At 51.3% G+C, this 21,900-nt stretch overlaps 2 protein-coding genes across 2 annotated transcripts in view; one reads left to right on the top strand and one right to left on the bottom strand.

Annotated features, from left to right (window-relative positions):
• Window positions 1-1,306: 1,306 nt before the first annotated feature.
• On the bottom strand, window positions 1,307-21,819 carry ADAMTS15 (ADAM metallopeptidase with thrombospondin type 1 motif 15). The gene is made up of 8 exons (XM_037505644.2): window positions 20,421-21,819; window positions 9,691-9,823; window positions 8,713-8,880; window positions 8,209-8,492; window positions 6,246-6,423; window positions 5,084-5,265; window positions 4,804-4,979; window positions 1,307-4,049 (listed from the first exon to the last, which is right to left on the bottom strand). The coding sequence occupies exons 1-8, from the start codon at window positions 21,375-21,377 to the stop codon at window positions 3,275-3,277; spliced, it is 2,853 nt and encodes a 950-aa protein (XP_037361541.1). The 5' UTR covers window positions 21,378-21,819; the 3' UTR covers window positions 1,307-3,274.
• Window positions 21,376-21,900, top strand: part of ADAMTS8 (ADAM metallopeptidase with thrombospondin type 1 motif 8) — a 42,332-nt gene continuing 41,807 nt past the window's right edge. Inside the window, exon 1 of the mRNA XM_037507904.1 lies at window positions 21,376-21,442. Within this exon, the coding sequence (XP_037363801.1) occupies window positions 21,376-21,442 (67 nt within the window). The remainder of the gene's footprint in view (window positions 21,443-21,900) is intronic.

Here is a 21,900-nt window from a genome sequence, read left to right as displayed (position 1 = left end):
ATGCCCCTCCTCTGCCTGTGCACTTGTGAGGCTGTCAGAACAAAACAGAACTAGGAAACAAGACATTTTCTCCAAACAGAATGAAATTTGCCTCAGGAAACTTGAGGTCTCCTCTTAAGGAGAGGTGCATGAAAACCCCTGTATGATGAACCCTCAGACCTCAAATTGTGCCCCGCTCTCCATGGCCCAGTCCCAGAGGCCTTCTCTCCACCCTTACGGCACCCACCCACTTCTGATGTCCCGGGAGCCCCAGCCTGCTGCTCCTTCACTGGTGGACTCCAGTCCCCCTTCAATAGGGCCGGTCCCCTCCTCTGCCAGGCTCCCTCTGTCACTCTGCCCCACACACACCCAAAGCCCAGTTGTCTTTCTCAGCATCAGTTTATCTCTTTTAGGCACTTACCTGGTGTGTCACTAGTCTGTCTCTTTGCTTATGGACTATTTGCTCTGCTCCTCAGTTCGCCTGGAACCACAGAGGATAGAGACGGTATCGCCCCCTGTCCTTGTCACTTGTACTGTAGCCCCAGTATGGTGGGTGTTCAAGAGGCATGGGGAACATACATGAGAGGAAGTCACAGAGGCAAGACACAGATTTTAAATACTTACAACTTTATTAGGAGCGGGCTGTTGTCCCCGCAGCAGCCAACTCCCATGTATACACAGTATACACAGCCCAGCCAGTGTCCAGGTCCTCCCATCCATCTGCAGTGCATGGAATGCAAAAGAACCAAACGCCAAGGGAGTGTCTCTCCATGACAGTGTCGAGTGCCTTCGGGAACCAGCTCTCAGGCTGGGTGTGCTCAAGTCCCCCCACCTGTGCTCAGCTCCCTCCTGGCCCCCACACAGCTTGCCCAGGCCCAAAAGGGTGGACTCTCCATCAGTGCACATGGGAGGCAGAGGAGGCAGGGGGCTCCAGAGCCCGGACCCCTACTGCTCCACACACCCCATGAAAGAAGTTGTTAGAGCCCCCCAATGTCCCTCTTCTTCCACAGTCCCGAGATACCACCTTAACTTCTCATTCCATCACCAGACACCTGTGCTGTGAAATTTGACTCTCCAGTCTTGGAGGGTGTGGTTGGATTAGTGAAATGGCCCAAGACAAGATAACCCTGCCAAGTTGTCCCGGTCAAAGTTCTTTTAAGAGGAAAAAAGAAAAACACCATGACAGAAAAGGGCATCGAGACCCTGCTGTGTCAGGAACAAGATTGCTTGTCCCTCCTTGAAAAGATGTGTAAAGCCACTCTACTCAAGGGCCAGTGACCCCCGAAGGCGGCAGCTCCCTTCCCTCCCGCCCCGTCCCCCTGTCCCTTCTGCACAGTCCCCATGCCACCCTCTCCACCACGGGTGGGAACACCGAGCACAGGGCACAGCGCTGTCGTCAACTAGTGGGGGGCCCATCTGCCCTGGCGCTCTACAACCCCACAGGGTTCTCAATGGGGGGCAGTCATTCTCATTCTGCTCTTCAAGGGCAACAGCTCCCCTACTCAGAGCCCCACATGCCCTCCACACTCCCTTCCCCCAAGCTTCACTCAAGGGCTCACCTGGGGTTAGACTGGGGTTAGACTCGGATTAGAACAGCAACACAGAGGCTTGCCTGTTTGGCTGGTTGGTTTGTGGATTCTAACTATTAGGGGAGAACAAAGGACTGAACCCTTTTCCCAGGACAGTCACTTGCTCTGATGTCACCTCATTGAAGTTGGGGACTTAATTACCTACACTCAAAAGAAAAATCTCACAGGTACATGCTGTGGCAGTTGCATCCTCAAGAAATGCCCTGCGTGGCAAAAGAATCTGTACCCCCAAAACATCTTCCCACTTGGAGCTAATGGAAAGGCCCCTAACATGTCTCCAAGATAGGGGTTCCCCAGCGACAACTACTGGAGACTGGCAAGCACCCCTGGGCCAGTCATTGAATCTCAGTGCCTCCCGGAACCTGTCCCCAAGCACCTAAAGAGAAAGGCTTTGTCTTTGTATTTGGAGCCCCAGCGGGTTGTGGGATATAGGGGTGATAGGTCCACACTCTCATGTTCATGCTGGGCAGCTCAATCCACAGAGGACAGCAGCTAGGTCTGCTGGAAGCACCAGGGTCACCACTATCCCCAGAAAGGGACAACTGTGGGTTCCCAAAGAGCATAGTCTGAGGTAGCAAACAATGAACCCCGTTATCCAACTGCAGAAGCCTGGGAGGTGACATGATGTGCCCAGGGCCAGATTGCTTGTAGCTGTCTAGTTGAAGCGTGTGGGCATCAGACACATAGCCTCCTAAGCATTTCCCATGCCCCACTTGTGGGTATATCCCTGTGGCCACTTTGAAGGTTGTCTAAGGCAACACAGAGCCGAAGGTGTCAGCCTTATTTATCCCTGCCTCTCTGGAGGAAGAAACCATTGGAACTGGAGCCTCCTCCATTCCGTCCAAGGTGACATTCCCCCAAAGCTCTGACCCAGCCCCAGTGACAGTAAAACCTCCTAGATCTCCCTCAAACTCCCTGCTTCAGTCACAGAGTCCCTCACCCCTTGTAAATTTGGGCATCTTGTTTTAATGGCCAGATCCTCTTGAAGAAGACAACAGACTCTCTAGTCACTTCCTGTTTCTACCCACAGAGCTTCAAGGGACACCTACGTGCCTGTCCTCCCACTAGAGATGCCCTGGTGCACCCAGACAGAGGGGAGAAGAGGACCAAGCTTCGGAGGAAGATGGGAAACCTCAGAACCCTCTCTCCCCACACACCTCTTCCCAAATGGATTAGCCCAGGCTCCAGTTACACCTAATCCCACTCTCCTCTCCTCTTCTGCCCACCCACCCCAACCCCATCTTTAATGTTCTGTCCATGTCAGTCAGAGAAGGAAAGTAGGCCGAAAGCACCATAAAAACCTGCCTTGTTCAGAGACGGCTCAGAGCCCCTGGGGCCACCTGAGGATGCCACACCACCAAGCCATGGCTCTTCCAGCAGCCTGTGGCCTCACTGATGGAGGCCAAGGTCCCTGAAGTTCTGCCTGGGCCCCAGCGCCTTCCGCCCAGCACCGCACCACTCAGCCTCTCCCCGAGACTGGGCTTTGGAGGAGCCGGGCATGAGGTAGACTGTGCATTAGTTACTCAGCTTCCCCTGCCCAGGCCAGGGAGGAGGAGGGACTCTCTGGCTCTGCCGTGGTCCTTGTCCCTGGATGTGGGGACACCATGGCATGGGCAACCGGCCACAGCCCTCTGCCCACAGTTCCAGCCGGCCAGAATGCTGGCAGCACCAATGGGCAGAGCGAGGAGAAGAAGGGCCAATCCTATTCAGCATGGCCTCAAGATGCAGAAGTCTAGTTCCTGAGGCTTCCGGCGCAGGTTGCACTGGTCCCGGACCAGCAGCCGCCCTCCATGGCCCAGACACTTGAGTGGACGCCTCTTAAATCCCCGGCCACAGCTCTTGGAGCAAGGTGACCAGGGACCCAGCTCCCAGGTGGGGCAGGGCTCCCCACAAGCTCGAGTCTCCACTGGTCGATGGGCTGCATCGCAGGCAGAAGCCACATGCTGCCCTGGGGAGCCGCGACAGTCCACTGCCCGCTTCTGCAGGCCACTGCCACAGCTGGCAGAGCAAGGGCCCCAGCTGCCTGCCACCCAGCGTGCAGAGGGCCTGTCATCTGGCTGCTCCACTTGATTAGAGAGGTTGAGGACACTGTTGTGGAGCAGAGAAGGGTCCCGAGAGTCCTTAGGGTGGGGAGATTTGTCCTCTCGAGGCTCCTTGGGCAGATAAAAAGAGTAGCGCACTCGGGGTGGCGTCATCTTCCCCACAGAGAGGACCTCCACCGTCAGAGGCTCCAGGATGGGCCGGGAGGCCTGCAGGCTCTCCACCGCGGTCCCCGTGCCACTGTAGCGCAGGAGGCTTCCCTTCACCACCAGGTCCCGCTCCACAGCCGACACCACGAAGTGCCCGTTGAGCAGGTACTTGCCCTGGCTGTTCTTCAGGGCCAGGTAGTTGTCATCGCCGATCAGTCCCTTGTAGCCACGTTGGCGGATGTCAATGTTCGAGGCGCCCACGGGGATGGTCACCACGAAATTGTAGCCATGCCTGGGGTCACAAAGGGGGATGATGTGTTAGACAAATGTTAGACTTAAGAACTTCCAAAGTCATAACCGATTCCCCTTTCACAAACCCTGGGGCAGGTCACGAAGCTTGCAGAATGCCAAGACTAACCAGAGGCCCTGGAACCCCCGACCTGGAATGTGGGAAGCAAGATTATCACCAGATCACCTATAACTAAATACACTGGCTGTATCGCCTCAGGATCTTTTCTCTTCAGCACATTTATCTTTGAGTGATCATCTCCAGGTATGTTATGTCATCACCATCATGAACTTAGTGAGCATTTGTGATGTACTAGGTAATTACCAATGCATTTAACTTGGATAAATTCCTTTAATCCTCATTACTACACAGCACAAACCATATTAGTGTCCTACCCACTAGAATTCTAGGGACTGCATCTAGATTGCAGTCTAGAAATCTAGAATTCTAGGGACTGCATCACTTGCCCAAGGTTATCCAGAAAATAAGGAACTAAGATTTGAGTGGTGAAGTTAATCAAACTCCACACGGACCCTAACAGCTATCTGCCATATCCCTGAATATCACCTCCTGTTACTTGGTAACCCCCTCAAGCATTCACCTTTGTTTGATGAGTGAATGAATAATCAGCCTTAGAAGAACTGAGCGGCCAGGACCTGAGATTTATCCCAAACTAACCCAAGATTCCAACACTTGGGGCAATCCCACTCACTCCTACCCCTGCTCCCTGCAGCGCCCTCCAGGGTACGGTACTCACATAGGCTTAGTGAAGAGTCCTGTCACCTTCTTACAGCTCTTATTGTCTCCCCCACACACCCCGCATTTGTCGAACTTCTTCTTGGAGCCCAGGTTTCCGTCACAGCCAGCCTTGATGCACTTGCCTTGGACGCAGACTGAGGTGGAGTCGGGCGTGCAGAGGGTGCCATCCACCACCTGCAGCAACCCCAGGAGGGTAAGAAAAGCAGAGGGACAGTTCAGCCACTGCTCTCTTGGAAGACCAGGCCCCTGCTCCGGTCTCCTGCCCCAGGCTCACTCACCTTGGGTGCCAACACATAGAAATAGCCAGTGCCATTGGCTCGGCAGATAAGCTTGCACTTGTCCCGGGGAGACACGCCTGAGTACTTGGGCACCCAGGCCACAGCAAGGTTCAGCCTGTTGGTGCTGTGGTTGTAGCCATTGAAAGCTTCACACTGCTCCTCCCGGAAGCTCTTGCCAGAGGCTGGGGAGAGAAAAAGGACATGCAGGAAGCTAAAGCTTGAGGTGTGGCCAAGAGAGATGCTTGGGGATGGGGGGTGCTTCATCTCCAGTGACTCTGATCAGCTCCTCTCCACTCTCAGCCAAGTGACTCATCACCCAAGTCACCCCATCTCAAAGGACTAAGCAGGGTGGGACCAAAGGATGCAGGGTAGAGATGGTAATGATCCCCCAGGCAATGTGCCTTCCCCAGAATTTGACCTTAAATTTCCTCTGTAAAGGTATCCTAACCAATTTGTGCTACAGAATCCTTCAGCAGCCTATGAAAAGTATTTACAAAATGCTATTAAATGCATGAAATAAACCCCATGGATTACAAAGAGTACAAATTACATTGATATATTAAAGCATTTGTGATAGATGTGCTTCCTTGTTCAGGCATTGAATGGCAACATTCAATATGTGTCTAAAAACCACTGCAATTTTGCAGGAGTGATAAGCTCCAATGCTGTGAAATCTGCAGCATCTGTGATGCAAGGGAAAACACCCAGTATTTCTATTGGTGACAAAGTCACCTGCTGGAAGTACTGTAGTTTGTTTTCCAGGTTAAATAAATGCAAAATTTTAGATAGACAAATTAGTAAAAGATAACATATTAAATTTCTAATTGAAGAAAATACCAAATTTTAGATTAAAAGGTTAGTAAAAAAGGAGATGAAATTTTCTTCCCACCCAAGTCCATGGATGTTGGATAAAGAATTCAATGTTCAACTAAGGGAACTTCTAGTTTCTCATTCTCTTGGGCCATTTAGCCACCCAGTCTAAGTAACTGGAAGAAAACACCACCACACTCCCACCCCTCATCAAAGGTAAGTGAGGAGAGAGAACCCTGAAAGAAATTTGCACAGTATAGTGAATTGGTGGCCACCAATTACCCAGAGCAAAGGCCATGGCCGCCAGCCTCGCCTCCTCAAGCTGAGGCCACCGCTGCTCTCCCCTCCTCACCTGAGCTGGGGCAGGGCTCCAGGTTGCAAGATCGGTATTTCACCCTCACTCCCTCGCAGTACTTGCCCCCATTGGCAGGCGCAGGGTTGCTGCACTGCCTCCGGGCCAGCTGCACGCCCCCGCCACAGGTGCGGGAGCAGGGGCCATAGGACTCCCATTTGGCCCAGGAACCGTCCACCTGTGAGAGAGAGCGTGTCATCCTCTTGCAGGGGTCGAGTGCCACGCCCACACGCTGAGCCTGCAGAGGGCATGCTGGTACAGCCTGGGGATCTCATCCTGCCACTTTGTATTGTCAAGGGGAAAGAATGCCCATGATCAGCCTGCAGGGACCCACACACTTCAGCAGCTTCATTAGCAAATGCCAGCTGCTCCCCTCTGAGCAGACTCTTAGGGCTATCAGCTCGGATGGTCAAAGTCACCAGTGGCCTCTCCCTCATCTCAGGGGTGGTCTTGAGCAAGTAGTAAAACCTTAAGTTGCAGGGACTTCCTCTGCAAAACTGGGTCCAATAATAGTCAGGGGTGAGTAGACTGGAAGATTTAATGTTGCAACAGGAATGAAAATCCCTTGCACCCAGCTTGCCGCCACGGGAGTTCAGGTTCTCCTTATCTATCAGCGTAGTTATAAGACTGAGTCCTGAAATCTAAGGCATGGCCAGCCTCCAGCCTTGCTGGTAAATTATGTTGTCCTAGATATCTGTAAATGTCCTGCAATTCAGACTTCTTACCTCGAGAGAAGACTGAGTTTGAGAACGTTTCACTACATGCAGTTTGAATGTTTGTTTTAAGGGAAGATACAGATAAGAGATTATTAAGCAATCCTAAAAGTCCATTTGGCTTTGGGGTGAATTATGCAGTGTTCTTTTATTTTTTAAGAGGGTGGAGAGGGGATAGAAAATTTATAATCTTCGTTATGTTTTTCTAAGGATGACAGTAAAGTCAGTTTTTATCCCCTCAACACATATTAGTTGGGCAATAGAGGAAACAGCCCAGTTGGAGAAGCCTGGGATTAAACACGGGACAGCTCAGCCAACGTGATGGACCCACATGGAGCTAATCAAGAACTGGCTGCGTGCAAGCGAAATACTTGAACTGATGTATATGTTCGGGATATTTATGCTATCTGTCCTTCTGTCGGGGAGTTCCTGTCTCATTGTGTCAACATGTCTGTTTTATTCTGTGTTTTTTTTTTTTTTTTGTTTTTTTTTAAAGAGCACTTTCCCTTCACCCTGCTTTCTCCCAAGCCAGTTCCCACCTCCCTCCAACAACCTCTTACTCCCTGAGGCAGTCGGCTACATTTTTCTTCCTCCTTCCTCCCTCCTCCGGGTCTGGGGACTGGGTTTCATCCCGATCACCCCATGGAAGCCACTCTCTCCAAAGACAGCAGTGACCATGGAAAGATGGAAACAGCCATGACAGGCCTTGTCAGCTCCAATTTTTCTTCGTACTTAACATGGTTCCAGTGGCTTCTGAGACCCTGCTGTGTTTTTACCTGACATCACATCTCACCTGTTCCTACAGGAAACACTTCCTGCCATAGCTAGTCATTCATTCATTCACCAACTATTTGTCAAGTTCTTCCCACATTCCTGGCAACACGTGCAGAAAATCCAACAGAAGAAGCTTCATTCACCCAGACTGAGTCTGCCCCACCTCCCTGACTTTGCCCCAGGTGTGCCTAGCAAGGCCCGATTCATCCTTCAAGGATGATCCCTCAAATTCAACCACCTAACTGAAGTTTTTCCGACTCCTAGCCACTGTTTATCTCTCATCTCCTATTCGCCAGTGGCATCTTTTCACACTCCTGTCTTAACACACAATGTACACCTGTCTGTGTCTTGTAACATTACAGCTCCAGTGTCTCCCCTAGACGGTGCGCATCTGATGGAGCAGATCCCAGTGGGGACCCCCGCCCCTGTTCTCCCACCTCCCAGCCATCCCTGCCACGCAGCTCCCACACACTTACCTGGTACTTATTGAGGTTATACTTCTCCACACAGGTCCCCTTGAGGCAGAACTTGCCCTCACCACAGCTGGTGCCATCTGCCCAGGGGAAGTGGCGGGTCTGGCACACCATCTGCCCCTTCGCCTTGCCGGTGCACCACAGTTTGGTGCAGTACTGCATGTAGGGACAGGGCTTCGAGCCCACACCAAAGGCCAGCTCGCACTGCTGACTCAGGGTGTAGCTGGTGCCTGGAAGGTCCTCAGGCAGGGTGATGGGCTTGCTGGGTTGGTCCAGGAGACAGTCACCTGCAGAGAGGCCAGGCAGCATTGATAAAAAGCGGAAGGTGGGACTTCACCAGCTCAGTCTCTAAATGGCAGGGAGAGTATGAACTAAGAGGCAATGGAACCCACCCAATTCAGAGCTCAATTATTTGGGGCCATGCACACCTTAGTTAACAGAGGATAGGTCCAGAGAGGTGGCAAGCATCGCCTCCCGCGACAGCGCCTACTCTGCCACCCTGCTTACCGTGCCCACTGTCCAGGAAGTCAGTGACGATGGCAGCACTGCAGGCTGACCAGGGGTTGGCACGGTCAATCTGGATGAGCGTGGGGGACATCATGTGGTTGGCTCGGAGTTTTCCAAACACCTCCTCACACACTTTCACATTGTCATGGGGCATGTTGAACACATGGCCTGTGGGGTGAGCCAGGGGGACTCAGAGGCAGAAGGATGTGGCCTACCCATTTTCAAGGGGGGCCCGGTTGGGAGGAGGGATTAGCTGGGGAAGCTAGGGAGCCACACCCACAGTTTTCAGGCTGGTTGTGTCTGCCTATCACTAGATCTTTTGCAAATGTCTCAAGGTCATGTTCTTAGCTTCTCTGTTCCATCCATCTGTGTGTAAAGACATCGTGTACTGAACATATTCTCCCCTTAGTGCCTGACTGCAGAGATACTCCAGTGACTGACATACCCAGACATTGTCAGACATACCAGACTGGCTAACTGGGCTGGAGCCCATGGGAAAATAAAAACCATGCTAAGGCAGACTCTGACACTAAGAAGGGATCTTGTGCCATCCCTGGTGGCACAGGGGTTAAGTCTCAGTGCTACCACCCCTACTACCTGAGTTCGAACCCCAGCCAGGGAGCTGACCCACATGGCACAGCAGACCTCTCCTGTCTCGCGCGCTGCTCCCCTCACCTGTGTATTTCAGTAGATCTGCCTGTTCTGCTCCCCACTCTGTTTCTAGTGGGTCCTCTCACCCCACCCCCCACCGCCCACACCTCTGGCCTACACCCCAGAACTGTACCCTGGCCAGTTCTATGCATAAATAAATAAATCTTTTTTAAAAAAATGAAAAATAAGGGATCTTTAAGGCTTCAGGACATGAGAGAGCAAGACAAATATCTACCCCCTCCCCACCCAGGGCATGCAGTGCAAGCTAAGAATAATCCAAGGGGATCTCTCTTCACTCCATCCAAGCGCACCCCAACTCAGGCTTACCCAGTTCATGGGCAGTGGTGAAGGCTGACGGAAGCCCATCATCCTCGATCACAGAACAACTTCTCTTGGGGTCACACATGGTGCCCACATCGGCCATACCCAGTGTGTCACAGGTAGTGGCCCCACACAGGTCCTGCCAGGGCAGAGGAGAAGCAAAACCAGTCAGAAGTGAGAGACAGTGACAGAAGAGTCCCCACAGGCACAAAGGGCACCCTGTGGGACGTTCCAGCTCATCTCCCCATGCCTCACCAAGCCCAGCACCTTTTTCTCCAGCAGTTACGGGGCTATTCATGGAACAAGCCATGCTAGGGAGGAACCCTCAGGAAGAAAGCTCTGTGGCTCCCTGAGAAGATGTTATCCACTTATACAGGGAGGTCCTGTGGGAGTAAATTAGGAGGTACAAAATTAAACTGCTTTATATAGAGAGGGCCTTCCAGACCAGGAAATGGCAACTCCCATAGCTGGTTGAGGTTCAGGTCATAGTAACTGAGGCAAGAGGAGTGAATGGTAGCCATCCCCTACCCAGAGTCAGCTCTGAGCAGCCTCAGTCATTGCTATGACACTGCCTCTGAACAAACACAAATTTATTTCAGGTCCTCTGTCAAAAGGACACTGGCCAGCCACCTGCTCCTGGCTGAGATCTGACTTCCTTGGGTTGTGAGGGGGTAATAGCTAAGGAGGCTCTGAGCACCTATCCAGACTTAGCTCATTTGGCTACAGAAGCTCCAGGGAGCTTGGGCATCATGGCTGTTAGGAAGAAAAGGTGAATTACATGGACCATGAGCTAAAAAAGAAAGTCCCCCATTTTGTACTGAAACTTAACTGGCAGCAGAAGTTAGGGCTTCCAGCAGCAATCCTGACAGAGAGCACTTATGGGAGGGTGAAAGGGCAAAGGACATATTGGGCACCACAGGCCAGTGATGCATCCGGACTCCTAAAAGCCCTGCAGTTAGAAACAGGATAGGACACTTGTACACATTCTGCCCCCCTTGAGAAGACAGTGCTGACTCAGTGGAGCTGGCATTCTTGTCATCCTCACCTTTAATGCCAGAGCATTTTATAGTTGACAAACTACGGTTACCAGTATCACCTCATTTGGTTTCCACAAGAGTCTCAGGGGACAGATACATTAATATACATATTTGCCAAAGATGGAAATTGAGATGCCTAGCTGATCGTGACAATGACGTAGTCCATGCTGAACCAGACATGCACTTTCCATGCTGACCCTATTTAATCCTCCCCACAACCGGCCAAATAAGGACTACTACATTCACCTTCCACAGATGAGCAAATCGAAGCTCAAAGACTCAAGTCACAGAGCAGAAAAACATGCACTTGGGGTCCATATCCTGGGGTCCTCACTGTTATTTCCGTGTCACAGCTGATTGCCTGCCAACTCCACTCAGGAGAAGGAGCTGTGTGTGTGTGTGCACACGCACATGAGCATTGTGTGTGTATGCACACACATGTGTGTTCACGCTCTCCCAGGGAGCCCAGATGTTCATATAAACATACTCAGAGATGCCCTCACTTTCTCAAATTTGTTTCCCTTCAGGCCTGTATGTGTGCAAACATGTGTGTTCATGTGCATGCTGATATGGGGGAAGGTGGGCAGCAGAGCTAGTGGGGTGGGGTGAGGCACATAGATGGAAAACTGGTCATAGTCCAGAAAATCAGCAAAATTTAACCCAAAGCACTTGAGGTTTACCACCTGAGCAGTCACACGTGGCTTCCCACAGTCAGCCGACAGTCACACCTCCCAGTGAGTTAACAGTTATTGTGTCCAGAGAAGCATGAGAGCAATCAAACATTACCCAGGTGCCCCCATGTCAGGCTGAGTGGCATGCACACCCAGTCTTGACTCACCATCCTGTACTCACACCCCACAGGGTGAACCTCAAAGTCCCTTTCCTTTCAAGTACCCTTCCCTCTCCAACAGCTCATTCTCCCAGAAAGCCCTTCTTCCCCAGAGCTCTGAAACCTAGAAGACAACGAATGTCCAAACTTGGGAGGAAGGACGGGAGGGAAAGTGGCCAAGATGAGGAAGGAGGGGACTAAGGCCCGTGCAGGGACACAGTGAAGGAGGTGGTGAGAAACAGAGCCCCTGTAGTCCTGGACATTAGAATATAAAACCCCCCACAAAGGTGGCAGCCTCTGGAAATTCCAGCCTGGTGGTCACAGCCTATAGGGTGAGCCTACGGCCAAGCAAGCTGCACCGTGTCTGGGCACTACTGCCTTGAGCAAGAGAGTGTGCAGGAATAAGAAGCCGCTGCCTAGGCACCCATGCTGGCCCCATCACCAAGCAGATACGTAACTGTGGGCAAGCGGCGTCTCTCCTCAGTGCCTCAGTTTCTTCCTCTGTGGAAGGGCCCATTCTCAGCTACTTCCCACTAAAACTAGTGCCCTCAGCCTCTGCTCCTTCCCACAGCCCAGGACTCTCAGCCCCTCCTGGCCCTTTAGGTTATGAAAGGAGCATACAGAATGGTCGGCTTTTAGAATAGAAAAGACCCTAGGGATCATCTTGTCTACTGACCCATGTTACATAGTTGATAAACTAACTCCCAGCAGAGTGCCGGTCACCCATAGGGAGAGCTAGTGTCCTGTGCCCGACCCGGCCCATGAGAAGCAGCTCCATCAAAATGAGAGGTCAGCCCCGGGTCTCAGGGGTCACGGGAACTCAGCTGCCTGCCAGGCCACCTCTGCGGCTGGAAGGCCCTGAAAGCCAAAAGCCGTCCTCCCTCTCAAGGAGGGTGGATTCTCTCTGGAGCAATGAAATACAGCTGCAGGCCCTTCCTGGCCAGGAGCAACCTGTTCTTTCCATCAAGAAACCCCAGTTTCCCTGGATCAAACAAGAGGAACAAGGAAGGAGCTGCGAATTTCCTGAGGCTTGGGGTGTAGCTGAGAGCAGCCTTCCCTCAGTGTCTTCATGGTGGGAAGACACAGCTGTTGGGGTCAGAGACTCTGCTTGTCTGGTCCCAAGAAGAGTCACCGGACCACTTTGAACACCCACGGCGGTTGTGCCTCATTTGTGGCACTGAATGTCTCCACCCTTCTGGATTGAACTCAGATGCACTCCCCCGGCTTTAACCTCTTCAACTCAGGCACTAGTCTCTAGAGATAGAAACTGTTCTGGTCTTTCCCACCTGGTGGGTATAATCGCTTTCCAGCCCAGCCCTTACCTGCCTCACTATTTCTGGTAATGTGCCATTTCTCCGCGGGCTACAGCAGCTTTTCCAGATAACCCAAGGATCATCGTGGCCGAGAACCTAACCCTCCCAGATTATTCTTTTCTAACTGTCCCATTATGTAAAATAATTCAGGATGGGAGCCACCTTTTGAAAAATAAATAATTAAGGAGCACCCCTGGCCCATGCCCCATCTGTGTTCACCCTGATGGCTCCCTCCCTGCCCACAGCTGCCCTCCTATCTGCTGTCTTCCCTCCAGACCTCATTCGCACCTCTCATTTCCCCCATCACATACTAGGAAGCTCAACAGTTTCCAGGAGCATGGAGGGAGAGCCACCCACAAAAATCAGGCACATAAATTCCATGATGTGGCAGAAGATACAATGTCCTCATACAGCCGACTTCTGCTCCTCGTTCAGTGAGCCAGGGCACACCTTCAAGACCACAGCACAGCCACGTATCATACTCACAGGACTACAACCGCCCTCTCCTTCTGCAGAGGAGGAAACTGAGGTTCAGTGAACCAAGAACCAAGTTCACTCACCCCAGGCCATGCAGCTATGAAGAGAAGAACAGGAAGAATTTGACACCAAGGGCAGTAGAGATCTCTGGCCTGAATCACACACACTGGTTAGGATGGCAGCACGGGTGGGGACTGCCCTGCACGGTGTTAACACTGCCCCTGTAACTTGTTCCATCTGCATACCCATCATGCACCACTCTATTTCCTTGTCTAATCCAACATCACTTCTGTTTGTAATCTCCAAGGATGGGGAATTTTTTTTTTTTTAATGTAGAAGGAGAAAAAATATCTAGCAAGTCAGGGTCTGGGCGAAGTGACTAAGAATGCTAGGTAAAGACAGAAATCACACACCAATAACTTCTATCTAGAGTCAGTTTCACTAGAATATAAATCTCTCAAGATGGACAACATGGTAATAAAGTGAGAGACTGAGGTAACTAGAACAACGAGAATTACTAAAGTGAGGAAGAAGTAGAACCCAAAGCTTGCAGGAAGACCAAACTTTTTATACAAACCCTGACTCTAAGAGAAGGCGCCTACTAAATAGAATGATAGTAGGTAATATCTAGTGAGAGGCTACTGTGTAGCAGGTGCTGGTCTAAGAGTTCTACCTGTATTAGCTCATTGAATCCTCACAACAGCTTTATGAGAGGCTATTACTAGGCCCCATTTTACAGGAAAGACCCAGAGAAGGTAGTCCAAGGTCAAAGAGTGAGCCCAAGGTTAGACAGGGAGGGGTTGCAGCCAGGAGTGGAAATGCAGGTGGCAGCCTCTGAGCTGGGCTCTCCCCATGCCTCTGCGTTCCTTCCAGGGCAAATGCCCCCCATAAATGAAGTGACTGTGAAATCTCAAAAGGTCACGGTTATCCACTCCATATTTCCACCTCCAGAGAGCAGGTTGGTCAGAAAGGCATTAAGTGGCACGTGTTCTTGGAGCTGTATCAGCACTGCTTTCCTGGGTGAGCAAGGTCCTGGCTCCTGGCCTCACACCTGCACTGAAACACTGACCCCATCTCTCCTATGCACCCTGTCTTCCAGCTTCTCTCTGCTCGCCCCCTTTCTCCAGAAAAACAAAAAAATGACAGCAAAGAGCTGATGAAATCCCAAAAGAACCAGAGTCCTCTCCCAACCCTGCAGTCTGACAGCCCAAAACACCAGATTAATGATTCCTCAGGTAGGGAGAACTACCCAAGCACCCCAACTACTTTCCCTTAGCTCAGCACCTTCCTTCCATGAACATATACTGAACAACACAATAGGGTGGGGGCCACTGGAGGGGCTACAAAGATGTGAGGAGATCCCATCTCAAAGATGTTGACAGATCAATGGAAATGTCAGGTGCTGGAGTCCATAATTTCCATGAAAAAGCAGGAATATATAATCAGACAAGTGGTAAGTACATTTGCAAGGGCTATGAGACAGAATGTTTTCAATTGGGGCGATCCCAAATGTAAGCTCTGGAAAAGAACCTGTAGGTAATTATTCAACCACAAACTTAACTGAGTGTCTACTAAGGTAGTGATGAAAACAGCTGCCATTAGTTGGGTGCCAATTCTGGAACACTCCATAATTTATCCTTGAAACAGCCCTGTAAGTTAGGTACCACAATCGTCATCTTCACCCTCATTCTAAGGATGAGGAAAGTGAAGCTCAACTAGCTGATTCATTCCATGCCCAATGCTGAGAGAACACAGCCAAGATTCCAAGTCAGCTCTGCCCAACTCCAGGTCTGTGCTCTTCCATTGTGCCACCACCAGAACAAGGCATGATGAGGCCCAGGCACAAACATAGCACCCAGAAGCAAAAACAACACAGAGAAATTCAAAGGAAACAGAGGAGCAAGGCCTTTGTTGTTGTTTTGTTTTTTTTTGTTTTTTTTTTTAATAGAGGCATGTTTTATTTATTTATTTGTTTGTTTGTTTTGTTTATACATGCACTGGGTACAGTCAGAAGCGTGGGGGGGGGGGGTGTGAGAGAATTCACCAGAGCCAGAGCAGGGAGCAGAGCAGGCAGAAGGACCGAAGTACACTGCTGAGGGGAGCAGCGGGCGGCAGGAGAGGTCTGCGCGCCATGTGGGACCCTCCTCCGGTGGCCAGGGAGCAGCCGGGGATCGAACCGGTGGTGCAGCGGTTGAGCGCTGGGTTGCGAAGCTGTCCGCGGCCTCTGTGGCGCCGGTTCGATCCCCGGCTGCACAGAGCCGCGGGCAGCTTCGCAACCCAGCGCTCAACCGCTGCACCACCGGGGAGGCCCGAGGAGCAAGGCCTTTGGAGAGAGAAAACCTCATTTGCCTTCTTGATTAAACCAGTGTTTAAAAATCAGAGGAAAACATCCCAGTGCACATTCCTCCCAACCCCCCTCCCACCATCCTCCATCATTAATATCAGCTATTTGGTACAAGCAAGAAAAGGAAGGAGAAGAGTAGTATCCTTACGAGCCAGGGAGGAAGCATATTCTGCTTTGCTCTCCTCTTTCTCACATTGCCTCTTCTCTTCCAAAAGGAGTGGGTTGAGGGCCTCCCTGGTGGTGCAAGGGGTTAAGCGCCGCATTATGGAGCAATCTGCAGCCTCTGCAGCACGAGTTTGATCCCCAGCCAGTCAGGGAGCAACCCACATGGCGAAACAGACCTCCCCTGTCTCGTCTGCTGTTCCCCTCAGCAGTGTATTTCAGTCATTCTGCCTGTTCTGTTTCCCACTCTGTCTCAGGTGAATCCTCTCACCCCCCACATCTCTGGCCTGTACCCCAGCTCTTGTATGCATAACTAAATAAATCTTAAAAAAAATAATTTAGGGAAAAAAAAACAAAACAAAAGGAGTGGGTTGAGGTTCCACTTAGTGATAAGGGTTTACAAACTAGTAAGTACAAAACTATAGATTGCCCCCCTTTGCTAATATCTTCAAAAAAGATCCTGATAAAATTGTGAGTCTTTTTATTGCATTGGGAGATATATATAAAATATTATAGTTTTTTATTAATTTCTTATCCAAATGCTAAATTTTACTGCTGTATTGCAAAGTAGTTTATTATAGAAAAAAACTGGCTTTATTTCAAATGGGGTTCCGGAAGGCTGTTCCAGGTTGCAGGGTATGGAAAGAACACACACACACACACACACACACACACACACACACACACGTCCCTTTCGGGAGACACAGAATTACTCAAGACCAAAATAGGAAGATAAGCGATAAGCTTGGGATTGTGAGAAGTGGAAAGGTAAAGAATGAATGAATAAGAGATTGGAAAGACAAGAAAGAGTCTTTCCCAAAAGAGGAAGGAGAGAGTGAGGAAGGAAATGGTGAGCGAAGAGCCAAGAGAGAGACATAGAATGGTACTCAGCCAACAGACAAAATGAGTACAGGAATAAGCAGTCAGAAAAACCACAAATTACAACTCCTAAAGCACAGTCAGCGCAAAGGAAGAAATGTCCAAATAATAAGACAGATGGGGAAGATGGAGGAGAGGGCCTCCGACAGGTAGACAACAAACATCCTCTCCCATCACTCCCAGCTCCCAACACCATTGCCTTTCTTGCTCCCAGTCTCTCCAAGCAGCTTCCTCTGCTCCAGCCTTAAGAAAAATGACCTGCCACTAAGCTTCCAACAGAGGAGGGTCCAGCCTCCCCCAGGCACTTAACACTCCACATTGTCATTAATCCTTGGGGGTTTCATAGGAGACCCTAGGTCCCATCCTAGTAATATCTGTATCTCCACAGCCTAAGATAGCACCTGGAAATAATAGACGCTCAATAAGTATGAAAAGAATGCATGAATAAATGAGTGAAAGCTAGCCTACCACCAAGTTACCCAAAGAGCAGAAATATGGAATCTAAAGAGAGAGAGGATGCAGGAAAATTCGGTCCTACTAAGTCCCAGCTTGAAATATCTGGCTCCTGCTCCCAAGGAGACAGGAAGCCATAGGAACTTTTCTCCTCATAGAAATAAATGTTCGCCCAGAAAGAATGGCTCTGATTCTTCACAGATTCTGGTTCCAGTCCTCTGACCTCACCCTGCTGTTATGAGCCTGCAGGCTGATCACTTTGCAAAATCAGATGTGCGCTGTTTCTCCAGGAACATGAACTTATTCTGAATCTGTAAGCAAACTCTTCCAATTGTCAAAATACTTGTGGTATGATCCATTTATTCTCCTTGTGGACAGTAAAGGATCCTCCCTGGGTCTTTTCTGTCCAGTGTTTTCATTTCAAAACCCCACACCCCTCCCTCTGCCTGCCAAGAGGACAGCAGTGTCACCCCGCGGCCCAGCCCAGACTTGTCTTCATGCACAGTGACTCTGCCTGTCGGTGAAAGAGGGAACTCTGGCCTGCCAGTCACCTCGCTCACACTGCTTTCATTCCCAGTCCCCTGGCACCCGGGGTTCTTCGGGAGTGGCCCTCACCTCTCTCACAGTAGGAAATACAGTCTGAACTTCTCAACTGCTACCCCCAGTGAAAACCATGATCAGAACAGGATGATCAGCCAAAAGAGTCTCTAGTCATTTTTCAGATTTCTCTGGGGGAACCAAGAAATGGGTGACCCTAACGTTGGTCATATGTTTAAGATACCTTACAGGCCAAAGATGATTTACAAAACAAACACATTTCCAAAACCGTCTTATCTATCTACTATCTATATTCAAATTGTAATTTGAAAAAGCAATGCTTACACTAACATTGTAATAAGCCAGGGTTAAGAGGAGTAGCTCATACATCTGGTTGAAAGGATTACTACTGACCCTTACAAAGTAAAACAAAAGTCCCTCTTGTGTTGCAGTGGAGCAGTCGACCCCTGCTGCAGGTTCCCGGAGACCACATCTGCCTTAGTCTAGAAAGGACAGCTGTGCGCTCATGTTCTCATCAAATACAGTACCTTCCCCAAGGATTTCAGGAATGAGCAGTTTCTAAGACTCCAAGAATGCAGAAGGCCCTGAAGTCTGTGCTGGCAAGGAGGTGGGAGAGAGATGTTTACGCTAAAGAATAAAGCACATACCTGGGTAATGGACCTGCCAAAACAGCCTCCCCACTCTCTGAGTTTGCCCTCTAGATGCCTAAGGGAAAGACAGCTTTTAAGTCACATCTTGCACATCACTGCTTCTGACCCAAGTGGTGATACATCTTGTACCCTTTAAGGACAGTCAACAGAGCCTGGGTCTAGCACACACCACTGACAAGCAGAAGCTGTCACGCTGTTTGATTGCTTCTTCAAAGGCAGGTCTTCTGATGGCAAGGTCCACATTCCCAGCAGGAGTCCTCTTCCTAGAATTGCTTCCGAAAGTCAGTCTAGCCACCAGGCAGCAAAGACTGAGGTCTGTTACTTTATGCCAGTGAGTGACCCCTGCAGGGGCATCCCAGGTAGTGGACGGAGCAACAGCTGCTTTCCCCATTAAGATATCCTGTTCTTGGCCTTTGCTTTTCCCCCCAGCAATCTGACGACCGAGTTGGTCTGTGTGCAGAGGTTGAAGCTGCCTCCTTTGCAGTTTCCCTATGACTCAGACAGTGCTTGTAGGGGCTGGGCAGTGGCAGCTCTACAGACCTCAGTTGGAAGAATGAGTACAAGGAAGCAGACTCAGGCCAAAGACCTCCCTAGAGAAACCAGGTGGTGGGAGGAGAAGGCTGGGAAAGGAAGATGTTCAACTCCAGGAAGGGACTAGCTGAGCCAAATGGGTTAGTGTGAAAGACTCTGGTTCCAGGCCAGGCGCTCCCCTCCAACTTTGAGTAGCCATTTGGAAAGGGTGGAGCATTAGACCCCCACAGGTAACCAAGGATTCCGGGCCATCCCCCAAATGCCATGACTATGACAATAGCAAAACAGAGTATGGCATAGATTCAAGTTGCAGTCTCCAAAATCAGAGGAAGCAGGTCACTTGGATGCCTTCTCCTCCCGGTCTCCTGATCTGAGAAATTTCAAGACTCCAAAAAAACATGACTATTCTCACTCTATGCTGCGAAATGTTCATGCATCCATAGTTTATTTAAAACAAACTATCAGGTGAAGACCTGCAAAAAGTAGAGCTGATTCTATCTGCTTTTTTTTTTTTTTTTTTTTAATCTGAGCGTCTTTCTAACCCCAATACTCAGCTCCCAATCCTGCAGCTGGGCTCCGCAGAAGCTCTTTGCTAGGTGGCGCCTCTCCCACAGCACTAAGGGTGGAGCTCTATGGTCAAGTGCAGTCATAGGTAGAATTTTCAGTCGTGAGCAACCTTGGCTACTCTGCTCGGGAGAACACATCTGGGAAAACTAGTCACCCTCCGTCAACAAGGACGTAGGAAAACTGAAAGAGAAGTTCCCAGCTCAGATGCAAGTGAAACGCCAAGCTCCAAACAGGTGCCCTAACTAGACTACCTACCCCAAATGGACTGGAAGCCCCTAAAATAAAGGGCAGTCCCAGGACAGAAGGACGTGCGAGAAAGTGGCAAAAGAAGGAGGGAATGGATGCTCTGAGTGCTTCAGTCTGTCCTTTCAGTGAAAGGATAGTTCCCTCTATCCCAACCCAGGTTTTCCAGGCCCAAGTCAGAGCTAAGAAAACGACTATGTTGTCCTGGAGATATGTAGCCAGGTACTGAACTAGGACAGTTAGATCACCTTCCAGTTCTACAAAGAAGGGACGCCTCGGAAGGGGTGTCTGAAAGAACTTAGACGCCGCCATGCAGTAAGGAGGACCTTTCCCGCCCTCTCTAACACCATCCTCAGAGCGCCTCCTGTCTACCTTGGAGACAAACTGCGGTTCTGGGGCGGCAACTTCCTGGGTTCCGGCCCCTCGGCGCCTGATCTAGGAGGCGCTGATTGGCCACTCCAGGCCAACACCTTCCCAAGAGCAGACGCTCCTCTGACGGCCCACGTGTGTCCAGATGCCTGTGAACCGGAGCTCAGCTGAGGCAAAGAGCGGGCTCTCTCCGAAAGATCCAAAGTGGGACTCAGAATTCAGACTCAGGGACATTTCACGCACAAAGGAGATTTGGAGAACTACCGGTGATAACCCTAAGAAAATGCAGCCATGAGAGTCCAAAGAGGTGACAGATCAACTCACCTGCCTGGTGAAAAGGATGGCGGTGTCCCAGTATTCAGGGTGTTTGTCGCTCACTTTATTTAGCTTCTTTTGCCAGGCGCAGAAGTTGCGCAGAGTCAAGGCCGCGTTGCCCGTGACCTTGGGCCCTGTGTCGCGGTCTCCGAGAAGCAGGACCTTGACCACCACGATGCTGATGGGGTTGAGGATGCTGGGATGGCGGTAGAGTCGCGCCGCGGTGGCCAGTAGCGTCAGCAGATAATGCTCCAAGTCCGCGCCGTGGAACTTGACCATGGACTCGTCCGCCACCACCAGCGTCTCCACGTAGCGTGGAATAGACACGAACCGTTTCGCGCGCCCGGACCTGCGCCAACTGCGGCTCCCCCCTAAGCCAGTCCGCCGAGGCTTGTAAGGGTCTAAAGCCCGCAGGATGGCGGGGTTCCAGCCTGAGGCCACCCCGCAGCGAGAGGTGGGATCTCCGGCCGGCCCTCCGGGGACGCCCCTGCGCTGGAGGAGGTGTGCGCCCTGGCTGTTGCGCTGCGCCACCGGCACGCTAGCGTTGGGCAGAGGGCTAATGACATACTCGGTTCCACGGTAGCCGAAGGCTCCGCGTAGCCCCCCGCACAGGCTCACCGCGGCGAACGAGTCCGGCTCGGCGTTCACGTCCCCAGAGTAAAAGCAACGTCGCAAGTCTGGAGAGCTCCGGGTGAGCTCCTGGAGGGGAACGCCCAGATACTCGGTAGCAAAAGCTGGCGCCAGGAACTGAGCATCCGGCATCAGGTGTAGGTAAAAGTCCTCCTGAAATGCTGTGATCTGAAAAATGAGTCCTTGGTTCCCGGAGTCCTCAGGACTCCGCTGGTAATAGTGGCGACCGTTGATGTCCTGGTCCAGTCGGATGGGGACCACCACCTCCCGTTCTGGCTCGGACCCGCCGGCGGGTATCCAGGCGAGAGCCAGGGTTAAGATGCCCAGCAGGAGCATGGCGCCGGGCAGCGCGCAGCGGCGCTCTCGCAAGGGCTCAGCCGGGCTCCCCCGGTTGCCGGCACGTACCCCTTTGCAGCCAGCACTGAAACCACAAAACACTTGGAGAAGCCCGCAGCTCTCAGAAAGGAGAGCGCATGAAGAGAGACTCCTCTCAGAGCAGTGAGCCTGCAACGGGCAGCCCGCGCCTCCTACCTGTGCCTTTCCAAGCAAAGCGCGCCCTGGGAGCTTAAGTACAATCACTGTCAAGTGCAAGGACGAAGATTTGCAGCCGAGAACTAGAGGGAGATGCCGGGCGGCTTCTCCCAACCTCCGCCACTCGCAGCGCCGCAAAGCAGGCGCTGGGCGAGCCTATTAAAGGCCCCCTCCTCTTTGGACTGCCCAGTCGGCGCCCCTCCCTCTTCTCCCTCTCTGCCTCCCAAAGCTTGCAGCCCCAAGCCTCCAGGGGCCACCGAAGAACTCGGTCCCGCCTCCAGAGCGGAGAGCCACTTGGCGGAGGGAGTGGCGTTCGCTGAGGCAGGAG

This window comes from Talpa occidentalis, unplaced genomic scaffold, assembly GCF_014898055.3.
Source record: "Talpa occidentalis isolate TD23 unplaced genomic scaffold, MPIMG_talOcc4v2.1 talOcc4.12, whole genome shotgun sequence".
Taxonomy (NCBI): domain Eukaryota; kingdom Metazoa; phylum Chordata; class Mammalia; order Eulipotyphla; family Talpidae; genus Talpa; species Talpa occidentalis.
This window is presented reverse-complemented; position numbering and strand designations above follow the sequence as displayed.